Genomic DNA, 15141 nt, shown 5'->3' with positions numbered 1-15141 from the left:
AATTTCTTTCATTTATCAGAAATGGTGACAAAAAGGCTCTAATTAGATAATTCTAATCACAAGGAACGGGGTGTGATGGAAGACTTCAGAATCACTATCTGTCCCCTGCAATACAAAACAGATAGGCTATTCTCCCTGTAGGGGCAGGAGATTTATCAATAGACAAAAGGATGCAAAAGCCAATAGATAAGGTGTAATTAAAGATCAGGCCTATAAATTTTACACTGACATAAATTTAACCGGATTTGCAGGTGGAAACTCAGGGTTTAAAACCAGACCATCATTATGAAAATACTGCCTTTCAGTTCTGTGTGCAACAACATTGCATAATACATAGATTTATTATTAAGACTAATACTCTGTGCCTCCAAGCACTTCATACAAAAATTTGAATTATTCAGTGCTGGAGTGATTTCCAAAGTGGTCTGTTTTCCTCAAGCATTTCTCCTAATTAATCACAATACATTTTCCATATATTTTTGAGCACCAAAATCTCTTTTAGAAATAACAATCCACCTATTTTATTTTTGGTAGTCATTAGGAACATAAGCCAGAAAGACCTGTGTATTCTCACAGGTTTGTTTGTTTTTTGCCCCATAAAATGTTAAGAAATTTCCACTGTCAATTCAACATAGTTATAACAATGCTCTCTCCCCACTGGCTCAAAGGCTCAAAGTGAAAACAATAATGAAAACAACTACAGCAATACTGTAGAGGGCTGAAATACATTCAACTAACAAGAAATGATTTGAAAATAAAGTTGCATTTCTTATATTAAAGCATAATAGGTCACTTCGATATGTGACGCCTTGTAATATTTAGCAGATATTTAGCAGTGCAAGAGTAGGCTTATATTTTCTGCTCTCTGAAATCACAGCCACTGGGAGGAGAAAAGAAAAGGCCACATCTTTCAGAAAATTACAAGTTTGGTACAATAACTCGTTAACAAGTAAAGAAATAAATGCAAATTGAGGGGAAAAAGCAGGTTGAAAAAACAGGTGGGAGAGATCAATTAAGGTACTTATCACCTTGAGGAAAAATAGGCTTGAATATTTTAACTTTTGGTGAACTACGAAAGGTTTGAACAAACAGAAATCAGGTGCAAAAGTGATTAAAAGCATGCTTTCAAGCGAACTCAATGGGATGAAAACTGCCCTATGATCCAGGTCGGAACAAGTCAACTTACCCGAGTAGGCCCAGTACGGGTCTCCGGAAGCCTTGCGCCTACGGACCTGCGCTGAGCTGCCCTGTCTGTTGTCGTGAAGGGATCCCACGTAGCCTTCCGTCAACGCTGGAAGACAGGAAAGCCACAGTGAGTCAAAATCATCACCCCACCAGACACAAATGCACACAGCCAGCCAACCTCCTAGAAGCATAGAACCTTGGAGGTGACTGAATAGAACCTCCAGAATTGACAGAAAAACAACTCCAGGAGAAAACCTCGAGAGATTACCAGGATTATTATTCATATTTTTAAGAATAGTTTACAATGACTCATTTCCGTGTGCCACCAACTGCAGGTAGACTAAACACTTTACATACATCATCTAATCTGCAACACACCATTAGGCAATAGATACAATGTCTCAATAACAGGCCCATTCTATAGGTAAACAAACTGAAGCTGGGAGTAGCTGAGTAACTTTAACTTGCCAAGGTCCTACAACTATAGGCCTGGAAGCTATAGTTTGGGTTCAACTTACACCTATATCCTAGGTGCAAAGAGCCTTGAGCCTTATTTGATCTTCATTGATCAAAGGGTCATTCCACCTCTTTTAGAGATGGCAGAAGGAGAGCTCAGAGACACAAGGAACTGGTCCCAGGTCACACAGGGAAGTATGCAGCAGATCAGCGAACCCATAAATATATTTGCATCAAAGCTCAGGTCTCTGCCATCCAAACACAGAAAAGACTGAGGCCTGGGAGACACCCCATGGGGAGTACCAGTCCTCTACATACTTTGGACCCCAAAGAGTCACTGGCTCTTTGTGAAGATAGGAAACTTGAAACTCTTCAAGGCCAGCAATGCTCAGAAAACAAACACTGCTTAATGATGTATTTCTTTGAAAACCTCAAAACGAATCCAATCTTCTACTCCATTATGGAGAGCTTCCATCTGTCTGCTACAGTGTTCAAAGCCCTCCCCTCCCAGCCACTTCACGGATGCAAATTTCTTTTGTGGTGAGCCCACACCTGAATGCACTGATGTGAAGGAAGACAAGTACCACAGGTGCCCAGAATCCAAAATGAATTAGAACCAAACTTCAAACAATACATCCCAGCTGTCTGTGTTAATATTTAAATGCACCCAAACAAAATCAAGCGTGCTTTTAACAAGCTAGGAAAATGATTAGAGGAACTGTATATTCAATTTAAAAACTAAGATGGCCCCAGGAAAGCACAGTACAGTCGCTATTCCAAATTAGAGTAATCGTCATCATCCTCTCACCATGATGGTATCAGCTTTGCTGACAATGTGACAGTCATGAAGAAAATGAGGAAATATGTGAAGTATGTTATACTTGCCGGTCAACTGCAAAGATTGGCTTTAAATGAAATAATGCTTGAACGAAAGCTATTCCACAGAAATGAGCCCTTTAGAGGGAAATAGGAATCTTGTAAAATCCAAACACACATTACAAAAATAAACCTGGTATCATTTACTTTTTTTAGGGCCTGTTTTTTGGCCCTAAATAAGAAAGTCAAAACCTAAGTTACTAACCATTTTTAAAGTATAATGATGGTGCAAGTACCTATGATCCACACCATTCTATACTCTCAGAGATAAGACTTTCAGAGCCTGAGGAAATTAACCATTCTAAGCTTTTTCTTTCCTTCTTTTTTCTTTTCTCTCTCTCTCCTCTCTCTCTCTCTCTCTCTCTCTCTCACTCTCTCACTGTCTCGCTCTCTCGCTCTCTCTTGCTCTCACTCTCGCTCTCGCTCTCACTTGCTCTCTTTTTGTTTTTCCTTTTTTAGGGCCATGCCAATGGCATATGGAAATCCCCAGGCTGGGGGTTGAATCAAAGCTGCAGGTGCCAGCCACAGCAACATGGGATCCGAGCTGCATCTTTGACCTACACCACAGCTCACAGTAATGCCTATCTTTAACCTGCTGAGCAAGGCCAGGGATCAAACCCACATTCTCATGGATACTAGTTGGGTTTGTAACCTGCTGAGCCACAATGGGAAGTCCCCATTCTAACCTTCTAGGGATCAAAAATAAGTCTATTCTAGTCTCCTAATCTGTTTTTTCCTCCACTGCAGCATACTAGTTAAACAAGTGCTCAGCTTTCTTGTCTGTTCATAGCAATTTGTGTTATCTTCATAAAGACCCTAAGAGATTAGTATTTTTAACTTCATTTTACAAAGAAACTAGGCTTAAATGCATACCCATATACTTATTAAACAGCTTCCTAAAACTTGTTCAACTTATTTATTTTCTATGAACATAGGAAACATTTTATGTATCTGTTTACTATGCTTCTTAGACCTAGTTCACTCTAAGTAATTATTCCCAAATAATCCTTCCTCTGTGTATGAAGACAATGGTAAACCAGTGTCCACATTCCCAAACATGCCACTGGGGCCAGGGGAATGGTTTACAGTGATTCACTGGCTTAAGCCAAACAAGGCCCACCTTTGGAGCTGGCAAAGATGGGGGCGGCGAGGGGCAAAAGGACATGGTGATCCAGTCCATGACTCATGACCTACCAGCTAGAGTGGGGCATGATGATTATCAAAATGGAAACTCTGCAACAGATTTCCACTATGTATCAGGCATTGAAAAAGCATATATGCCCAGAGCTGAATAAGGTGCTCTGCTCATAGTAACCATATGAAGTTGGTATGTTTAGCCGCAGTGATGTCTATGTTTGAGAATGGGCACAGGGCCAATCAGAGAAAATTTTCTCTCTTGCTGAAGGTGTTAAGATATGAGCTGGAAGCCTCAGAAGGTAGCTGAGGGTCAAGCAGAGGATCAGCAAAGAAGCTCAAAAGTGGAAACCAAGCCAGAGAAAGCAAAATCTATGGATCAGTGCTGTTGCCAAAACTGAAGCTCAGGTCAAAGCCACTTTGAAACCTACCCCCTGAGAGGCTTTTCAGTTACATGAACCAATTACCTACCAAATCGTACTAGTCCGTCTCTTGTATGCAAAAGATCCCACAAAGATATGACATGATCTTGCTGACCTTCAAACAAGTCACTTCAACACCTGACTATCAATTTTCCCATGCATAAAAGGCCACTGTTGGACAAGAGCTTTGATTCTCACCCTGGCTACTTAAAAACAAACATAAAACAAAAACCAGTAAAAGCCCTAATGCCCTGGACCCTAACTCCAGAGATTCCGATTTAATTGGTCTGGGATGGGACAAAGTTATCAGCACTTTTTATAAAAGTGCTCTAGGTGATTCTATTTTGCAGCCAGTGAAAAGAACCACAAACTTCCCTGCTGAGCTACACCTGAGACCCTGTGCATCTGTAACATCATCAACTCACAGTCAGTCTGTACCTTGACAGGCTAAGCCTGTCTGAATTCTTGTAAAGAGCTGGCCACAAAAATGAATAGCCTCCTGCAGAAATCACACCACTGTGGTGTCAACCTGAGCAGTGAGACAATCTGAACTCAACCAGAATTCTAACCAGAAAGTTCACAAAGGAACCAGGTATAAAAGTAAAGAAAGAATGTGGTTATCCTCAAGGTTATTAATTTATACCCTTTAGAGAAGATCACACTAGAATCACAGTCCCCACCACCAGTCTCCCTTCTTTTTCCTGAAAAGGAAGTGCTTTTCATTTCTTCTTACTTCAGAGGACATTAGGGTGTGCGGAGGCAGGACAAAGCCCTCCAGGGGCAAGTCTCAGTGCAGCCAGCTTCCATGCTGGCAGTGGTGTGACCCATCCTGCCTGGAATGCAAAGCTACAGAGCTTAACCAGGTATGTGTCAAAATCTTCAAGTTCTTAGGTGTAAACCATAATCCCTTTAGTATTTAACTAGACTGACAGAGGCCACAGGTTTGGGGATCCCACACCTGCCAGCTCTCCAAGCCTACTCACTAATCTCTTAGTGAGAAAGCAAGTCCACCATCCCTTGTGTCTTCTACATTTTTTTTTTTTTGTCTTTTTGTCTTTTTAGGGCCCCACCCGCCGCATATGGAGGTTCCCAGGCTAGGGGTCAAATCAGAGCTGTAGCTGCCGGCCTACACCACAGCCACAGCCACACGAGATCTGAGTCGCATCTGTGACCTACACCACAGCTCACACAAAGCTGGATCCTTAACCTACTGAGCGAGGCTAGGGATCAAACCTGCGTCTTCATGGATACTAGTCAGATTTGTTTCCACTAAGCCACAACAGGAACACCAAATAAGCAATTCTTTAGTGAGCAACTCAGAAATGAACCGGATAGCAAAGGACTTTATTACCCCAGCACCAGATTTCTTTTTTAAGACATAAACTATTCATTAAAGATAACTATATTTAGTTTTCCCTTGTATTCCATCTATATCAGTAGCATGTGATTTCTTTTTCCCCGAATAAGAACATAGCCACATGTTACTGGCACCTGCATCATTTAAAACAAAAAATTTCAAGTCCCTTCCTCAAATGTACTTGCATCAAATGACATGGAATTTTTTAATTAAAAATTATTGTTTGAACAGCAGTCAAAAACGTACATGGAGTATACTGAGCAACTACTATCAAGGAGCAGAGATTTGCAAAAAGAAACAATCTGTGCTTCCCAACTAAAGATACAGACTCAGCACACCAAATTCAATCAATTTTAATACTCTCTATACTCTTCTAAACGCCAACAGCCAACCAACGACGGCATGGCAATGATATGGTAAGGCTGTGAATCATGCTATTGATTTTCAATATCTTCTGTGCAGAAAATTAAATTATGCAAATGCATGCCTTTATGGATCCTTACCTTAATGTGAAATTGCTTACTTGCTTATGTCAGCAACTTAATTACACAATTAAAAATAGTGCATGCTTATTAAAATATGTAGTTCCATTACTCAGAACAGACAGGAAGTGTAAATCTGCCTAAGGTTACCATATGACTAATAAGAGGGAGGAGCTGGTGTTATGCAAACATATATTCTATGTTCTCCCAAGTCTTACAGCACCGAGCCTGCAATAGTTTATGAAGCTGAAGTTGGCTGACAACAGAAAGCACAGGAGGGCTTTTAGTGGTTTACAATGCTTCAAAAGAATTGGGTGTGCAGTGATGTAACCAGGGTAAAGATAGAAAGGATACCCCATAAGTAGTGTACACTGCTGTAGACTCCTCTTCAAAGAGGTTGTTTCTAACGAAAGTTTAACCAACACACACACACACTCACATCCCACTAACAAATCTGGACATACGGAATATCAAACGTTGGCAGTCTAATAATTTTACAAAGGAAAACCCAGCTACTCTCATCCTCCAGGAGAATGTATCTCTCAATTTTGACAGGCTAAAAGTAGAGATTTCAAAACCAATAGCATTAACGAGCCAATGATGCCTTCGTCTCACTCAGCAGGAATAATCTTAAGTTGGTTGCTATGCAGAAAGCTGACTGAGTGACACGTCTTTTCATCAGGGAGTCTTCATAAACTCTATCACCTCTCAGAAGTTCTACCGAGCCTACCTCATTTCCAGCTTGAAGCAAAAAAGATAAAAATGTTTCCAGACCCAAAGGCCCAATCCTTTCCTATAACAATATCCTAAGAGCTACCTACCACAGAAGATCAGAACAAAACTGTTTCCTATGTGCATGATTTAATTTCCCAGAGCCACCGGACAGAGTTTATAACAATAAATGTTTTTATTCTGGGAATGTAAAAGCAGATGTGTATCCCATCTGCCTTAACTATGTCTTCAGGAGGATTTGGCGTGATTCTTAGTGTTTTATAGAAATTTTGACTTGGGTTTGGGGGGGTGGGGGTTTCAAGCTGTGTTAACTCTTCTGAATAACTTGCAGCCTGAACATTTTCTCACACAAAGAGATCAGCTCCTCTAAACACCATATTAATGACTTGACGTGGATGTCTTTTCTTAGGTTTTACTGTGAAAGAGAAGGGTCGCTGAATTTACACAGGATAAAAATAAACAGTGTTAGGTATGGCTAGAGAATATTGCAAGTGTGTGAATTGAAATTAGAGTATAATTAATGCTTTATTGTCTTTGACAAAAATGGTCCATTTACACATGCATTTGTGTAAACAGAAGTCACAGGTACCTATCAAGAAAGGAAAACAAAGGGCCAATGAGCATTTCAAAATAACCACAATTTTCCCCCACATTACTTTGTCATCTTGCCTTATTGAACCAACAATGTCCACTTGGACGCAGCAATGTTATGATCTCCTATAGAGGAATGTGATTATACGACAGAAGTTATGGAACAGTGAAACCAGAGTCAGTTTATCATGAGAACAGCCTCAAATTCCATCTAAAGTACAGCTTCACATCTTGTACCCAAAGCAAAATAGTATAGTGACACTTGAGGGTTTCCACTTAACTCTATGTCCAATACTAGGTCATTCCAAAGGACTTAGAAGCCTGGGAGAATTGGTCAGCTTCCAATCAAAATTGAAAACATCAGAACAAAGAAATTCTGGTTCCCTAGTGCCAGAATGAAAATTACTTAGGATGATGGATGGATAGCTATAGAGTCCTAGTTCTCTGCCCGAGTTACTGCCAAAAATAACCCCACTAAAAATAAGTAATAGGCACTCAGATTTTCAAATCCAGGATGTATATTTCCAGAATGGCAGACAAGCAGTTAAGCAGACTGTTTATATCTATTATAACTGCTCATACAACAAACAAATTAAAGATCCCTCAAGGATGGTGAAATCTCTATCAAGCATAATTTTCTCTAAATTTTAAAGAGCATTTAAGAACATTAAATCCCACACAATAGTCTAAAATGAATAAATCTTTATCTTCTTTGTGACTACAATGGGCAAAAGTATCACATTATAGTTAGGTAATTAAATATTCCATCAGCCTCGCATCTCCTTTGTGCTTGTATTTCAATTAATTGTAGTGAAATGTACTTAGTGAGTGTCCCAAAAAAGTAGAATCAAGAAGTGCATTCCTTTGTAACTACTGCAGTACAAATGGTTCCTCCAGTTGTCTGTGATACCAAGCTAACCTCAAATACAATACGTTATATTACAGTAGATTACCTATTTTATTACATTCAAATGTACCTATTGTCCCAACTACCAAAAAAAAAAAAAAAAAGTATCTTTCATCATCTAAAGTGATAAAGAGACCTAATGTTGAGCATGACTTTTTTTTTTTTTTTTTTTTTTTTAAAGTAAAGCAGATTACTGAAACTTACAGGCAGCTCAAGGGAAAAAGGAATCATATAGCAATGTGTATCCTAGGGGGGAAAAAAGACCACAAAACAGGCTTGTAACAATGATTTCTATCAGGTAGAGATTTCTATCAGGTATCGTTACTTTACCCTAAAATAATGCTGATTACAAAAGGCAGAATCTTCTTTTTTAAAAATCAATACAGGGCTAAAGGAGACCAAAAAAATTAGAACAATTCATTTGCTAATAACTGTATCATGGTTTTAAACATTCACAAATTTAAAAAAAAAAAAACAGGCTTCCCAAAAGTTCCAAGAAAAGGTACACTTGGAAAACTTATATGGGGGCTCATTATACCTTCGTGATGAAAATCTGAAAAATATCATGCTTTCTTTGCTCTTTTCTCAAGGGAAATCGCCTAAAAACAAATTGGACTGCTGACTTCTTACTTCAGATAGAAATAAGTCAAGCAGCCCTGCCAAACCATTTTAATACTGTTTGGGTTCTCAAAGAATCAAGTCTTTGGATTCTATGAGATTCCTGGGAAAAGAAGGATTAGTAATAGATTGTGCTATAGTAAGGCAATTCCCACAAACCCATACTTCCAATTCCGCAATTGTGCCATCTCTTTGAATCCTTAGTGATCAACAGAACTGACAAATTTAGATCAGCAAATACAACTGGTGGCCATCACGCTGAACACAGCCATAGACCCAGATGTTCTGTTTCACCCATTGTGTGTGTTCGCATGTGTATATGTTTAATTAGGTGTTAAGACGGGAAAAATTCATGAAAGAACTTGAATATCTATATTATTTTAATGAGAGATGTGAACTCTATTCTCAAACAGCAACAATATGCTATGTGAATAGTGACTAGCTCTACAGAGAAGAATCATGAACCCATCCAGTCCCATTTGATATTTTACATTTCTTTAATTTTTTTTTTTTTTTTTTTTTTTTTTGGCAGTACCCTTGGCATGCACAAGTTCCCAGGGCAGGGATGATCTGGCACCACAGCAGTGACCCAATTAAACCCAAGCCACTGCAGTGACAATACCAGATCCTTTAACCACTAGGCCACCAGGGAACTTATGATAATTCATATTTCTTATCTAGTTCCTATGGCCGTCTGCCACCCATGGCCTGACCCAATAATAAGTTATTTACTAACTCCCATCTTTGCCTATGAGAAAGGCACTATTAAAAGTACCATCAATAAAATGACTCATATAATTATTGAAATTATCTCGTGGCTTTGGTACAATTATTCAGAAAAGCTTGTAATGTGCTTAAGAATACAGAGCCTTGAACTATATATTCCACTGAAGCCTATACAATGGATACTATACTATAATTATTCTTCACAAAACCATAACAATATCTGTGAGTTAAGAGTTACTCCGCCCACTCAAAAGTAAATAAATATCACAAGTGGAAAAACAGTTTCTCCATGGGCCTCAGAAAACTAAAAGCCTAACAATTTCCAAAGAAGTGGTCTAAGTCACTCTTCCCACCACTATTGGCAAAGGTCTCAGATAAAACCATGTACTGATAGCACTAACAGAAAACGTAGAGGGATTTCCCTTACATGATGTGGATAATATCTGATTACAATTTTACAAACATCGGTTATCTGTCTATAAAAAGAAAGTCAGTTATATTCAAGCATAAATAAATGTTGTGACAACTTGAGTTAAGGAAACCAAATGATACCCCGACAAGTTCTCTTCATTCATATTTTCTTCTGTTTAAAATGTGTAACTGTGACTACCTGATGAATGTTTATTCCTGAGAAATAAAGAATAAATGTTATAACTTCAGCCTTTTATATAGCTGAGTCATACATGCACCTGTGGTCCCATGAAATACTGCATGAAAAATATTCAATGAATTGGGCATATGTCATAGAACAAAAAGAAATGGGCAAAGAAAAAACTCTATTTAAATGTTGATGGGGGCCCATTTCCAAACTATGCATGTCTACCAATCCTAGCAAAAGGCCATCATAATGCACCTTTCCAGAACTTGGAGAGAACAAGCTTCGCAGTGACAAAAATACCCACCAAGACACCACCCAACCACAGTAAACAGTAGAAAACATACTGCAGAGACACAAGCCCTAAGTCCTGCACTTGGGAGGCACACAGAGAGGGCATTCCAACCATGACACCCCTTTGCTCAAGACACCAGTCACAGTGTGGACACAGTGACTGGTTTAAATTAATCCAGAAACCTGTACTCTCTGGGGCCACATTAGGGAAGCTGCTCAAATCTTGGCTAGCCAACCACTCAGTGGCCCACAGCCATCAATGTGCCAGAGCTCTGATGATCTCTTCTACCTCCACACTGACTATCTATTTAAGTAGTTCCTAGCTCCTTCTGGCCAAAAAGAGAATTTCTAGGAAGTTGGTAAGATTTAGGCAAGTATTCCTCATCTTTCTAAGGCAGGATACTACTTTGCCAAACCATTCAACAACGCATACCATACATTCCTCCTGCAATCTTGGAGCTTCCAGTCCACTAGTGGGCTCAGTCAATGCTTATGTAAATTATAAATTCTATATATGGTTAAACAAATATGAAAATTAAAGGAAGCATGATACAGTAAGGAAAATACAAGTAGGGAGAGAATGCAGAAAGAGTAACCAGGGAAGGAAATACCATTTTAGGTAAAGGCCACTGATGGGCAGGATGGGAAGACAGAAGTCAAGACAGGGAACAGTATGTATGAGGATGTCAAGGCAGGAAAGAGGGTGTCATAAGGAGGCTGGCCTGGCTGCAACTTGATGAGCTGGTGGCGGGAGAAAGAGGTTGAGGAGGAATGAAAGAGGGATTCAGCAGGATGAGCTTTGAATGAGCCCAAGAAGACAATGATGGACTGAGTGAAATCACTAAGTCTCATATGAGCTTTCCTTTAAAACGGCCTTCTTGGAGTACCACGGTGTCTCAGCAGGTTAAGGCTCCAGCATTGTCAGTGCTGTGGCTTGGGTTCGATTCCTGGCCCCAGAACTTCAACAAGCCCTGGGTGTGGCCAAAAATAAATAAATAATAAAACAGCTTTCTTGCTATACAGTGAGTTTTAGCGTATTTGCAGAGTGTGCAACCATTACCATCATCTAATTTTAGAACATTTTTATCCACATATGCTTTGAAAAGGTGACTGCCATGTGGGGAACAGAAGGAAGGAAAGGAGGCAGGCAAGAGCAGAAAACAGCTGCTCATCACCTCGGCCTCCAGGATGAATGAAGACAAATCATTCACAAAATGTGTACTTGCACCTGTATGCAGGGAGGTGGTGCTTCTAGAGGGACATTTTTGAGCAAACAGTAGTCTAATATTTACATTCACCTGACCAGTTGCCTACACAGCTCATTTTTTTTTTTATTTTGCTATGATTTTCTATCACTTCCCCTTTGCCCTTTTCCATCTGAATCAGGATATGCACTAGTTTGATCAAGCAATTAACTGTGATTACATGTCAATTAAAAAAGATAATTAATGAGAGAATTAAAGATAACTAACGATTTACAAACACAATAAGGAAAAGAAAGCAAGAACAGTCATAATCACTATATTTTCTTTTAGAGCTACATAGTGCATAAAACTACACTCTCAGTATCTTATAAAAAAAATTAGCTGCCTCTATGATGTATGTAGAGGTACAAAGCATCCTACTATGGATGTTCAAGGGAGCTTAGGTGGGTGATTTGAAAAAAAAAAAACATCATTTTTTAAAACACAGACATGTGCATGGCTTTAAACCTACCTTGGGTTCTCTCCTCCTCCCCAAACAATTCTTAAAAGCAAACAAGCAAAAAACCACCTCCCATATTGGTATATAAACAGACACACAGATCAATGGAACAGACTAGAGAGCCCAGAAAAAAACTCACACATATACGGGCAATTAATTTACAAGAAAGCCAAGAATATAGAATGGGGACAGAAGAGTCTCTTCAAAAAAAGGTGTTAGAAAAACTGGACAGCCACATGCAAAAGAATTAAATCAGACCATTATCTTATACCATCCATAAAAATTACCTCAAAGTGGATTAAAAACTTAAATATAAGAAATGAAACCATAAAATTCCTACAAGAAAACCTGCAATAACCTCTATGGCATCAGACTTTGCCATTTTTTTTTTTTAACATTACGCTGAAGGCAAGGAAAACAAAAGCAAAAATAAACAAATGGGACTACATCAACCTAAACAGCTTCTACATAGTAAAAGAAACCATTAATGAAGTGAAAAGGCAACCTGCTAAATAGGAGAAGATATTTTCAAATGATATATCAAACAGGGATTAATATACAAAGAACTCATACAACTCAACAACAACAAAACAAACAATCCAATTAAAAAATGGGCAGAGGATATGAATAGATATTTTCCCAAAAAAGACACACAGATGGCCTAGAGGCATATATAAAGATGAAAGATGTTCAACATCACTAATTATCAGGGAAATGCAAATCAAAACCACAATGACGCATAACCCCACACCTGCCAGGATAGCTATCATAAAAAAGACAAATTGCAAGTGCAGGCAAGGATGTGGAGAAAACGGAACCCTCATGTACTCTTAGTGGGATGGTAAACTACAGCCACAATGGAAACCATTATGGAGATTCCTCTAAAAATTAAAAATGGCTCAGCGGAAACAAATCTGACTAGCATGAGGACAAAGATTAGACCCCGTGCCTCCCTCAACGGGTTAAGGATCCAGTGTTGTGAGCTGTGATGTAGGTCGCAGAGGCAGTTCGGATCCTGAATTGCTGGGGCTGTGGTGGAGGCCGGCAGCTGCAACTCTGATTTGACCCCTAGCCTGGGAACCGCTATATGCTGCAGGTGCCAGCCCTAATTAATTAATTAATTAAAATTAAAAACAGAACTACCATATGATCCAGTTATTCCACTTTGGGGAATTTATCTGAAGAATAAGAAAACACTAACGTGAAAGGATATATGCATCCCTATGTTCACTGCACCATTATTCACACACACCTAAAACACAGAAGCAACCTAAGTGTCCATCCCTGGGTGAATGGATAAAGTAGTTGTGGCATATACATACAAAGGAATATTATTCAACCATTTACAAAGAATGAAATCTTGCCATTTGTGACAATGGATAGACTTAGAAGACATTACACTAAGTGAAATAAATCAGACAAAGACAAAACCCCATATGATTTCACTCATATGTAAAAATCTAAGAAGCAAAACACATGAACAAACAAAACAAAACAAACAAAAAATCTCCTAAATAAAAAGAACAGATTGATGATTATCCAAAGGGAAGGGGATAGAGACATGGGTGAAATGGGTGAAAGGATTTGTGGTGAAAATCACTCTGAAGTATATACAAATGTATGATTATGCTGTACACCTGAAAACTCTATAATGTTATATACCAATTTTACTTCAATTTAGCAGATATTTTTATTTACCCTAAAATAAAATCAAAGGCCATGCCCCACCGCAATCACCACCATCACAACAAAAAGGCCTGACTTTTCCACAAATGTGTGAGCAAAACATGTGAGCAAAACACCAGTAAGGAACTTAAATAAAGGATAATAAACTATGGTAATTCATCTCTGCATGAGGACAAAGATTTTGTCTTTAGCAACTATTCAGGACTGACTATAATCACGAAAAAGTATTCAGGGACAAATATACTTTGTAGCTGGTAGGAAGATAAATGACCAAAACACTTCTCTCTCCATTATTCAAAGTCCATATAGGACCACTCCTACCTCCTGAAACACTGCGAAACAGGACTCGCAGAGGCTTTGCTTGATGCAATTAAGGTACATCTGCCCCTGGAATTTAAAAGAAAAAAATAACCCAAAGAATTGGTAGTATCGCCCAGGCAACCACTTTAATGTTTATACTCAGAATATCCCAAGGCTACAAGTTCATTTCTGTTATCTCCATTTTTTATTAGGTGTTAGTTTCGCTTCCTTTCCAGCAAGAATGGGTTTTGCTTTGTTCTCAACTGCAGAAAGAAACCTTCAGAAGAAATATCTTGCATTCTGCTTTGCTTGAAGAGGAGTTATTAACTTGAAATAACATAATGCAAGTCTCAAGGAAAATAACTGAAAAGGGCTATTATAATCTTAAATAAAATGATTTAATTAAAAACTCTTAACCACATAAAAACTCACCAGATCACATCAAGATGGCTAAAGCATTGATCTCTAAATCTGCCTTAACCAGCACTATAAGAAATTTCTTCAACTAATTATATAAAAAGGAAAATATTTCATTTCCTTTTTTTGGAAAAAGAGGTATTTAACTCAAAGCCCTTTTCTAATGAACAAGTAGTAGCTAATAAATAAACAGAGTTTCTTTCTTTTTTTCTTTTTTGGTTATGCCTTTTCTAAAACCTCTGACTCTGAACAATTATACTGCAAGACCCATTTGGAGAGTCAAAAGGAAAGGCAATTTTATGACTCTAGAGAGCTCAAACCCAAAATTGAGAGTTCAGTTCAATATTCCTTTTTTCCTCCACTATCTATGTGTATACAATAGGCTGAATAAAATCAATCACAAGGAGAATTCTCAACACTGGATTTAAATCCTTTCATGACTCTGCAGTACAGTCAAACCAGGGTTAGGAGGAGGAATAAAAAGACAGTTTTCTTTCTTTCTTTTTTTTTTAAATAAACATAATGATGCTGAAAAGCAACTCTGTATCTTTGGAGGCTTCCCTATCAGGCAAAATTGAATGGAACAAATTGCCCCTTTGATTTTTAGACAGCAGATGAGACAGATGCAGCATATGCAGTAAAATACTCTGAAACAAAAT

General features: G+C 38.5%; 1 protein-coding gene across 5 annotated transcripts in view; it reads right to left on the bottom strand.

Moving 5' to 3' along the window:
• Window positions 1–15141, bottom strand: part of PTPRG (protein tyrosine phosphatase receptor type G) — a 720153-nt gene that overhangs the window by 537642 nt on the left and 167370 nt on the right. For 4 of the 5 annotated variants that reach the window (XM_021070771.2, XM_021070773.2, XM_084988823.1 and 1 more), the window contains exon 2: window positions 1187–1291. In XM_021070771.2, coding sequence (XP_020926430.1) covers window positions 1187–1291 — 105 coding nt within the window. Of the gene's footprint in view, window positions 1–1186; window positions 1367–1930; window positions 2133–15141 lie in introns of those variants that run through there. The other variant, XM_084988825.1, reaches the window with a different exon arrangement.

The sequence above is a fragment of the Sus scrofa genome, chromosome 13, assembly GCF_054392235.1.
Source record: "Sus scrofa isolate SSC_HxYL_T2T_F1_AM1 chromosome 13, Sscrofa_HxYL_maternal_Yorkshire_Landrace_v2.0, whole genome shotgun sequence".
In the NCBI taxonomy this organism is placed as follows: Eukaryota; Metazoa; Chordata; class Mammalia; order Artiodactyla; family Suidae; genus Sus; species Sus scrofa.
The sequence above is the reverse complement of the archived record's forward strand: the minus strand, read 5'-3'. Positions and strand labels throughout refer to the sequence as shown.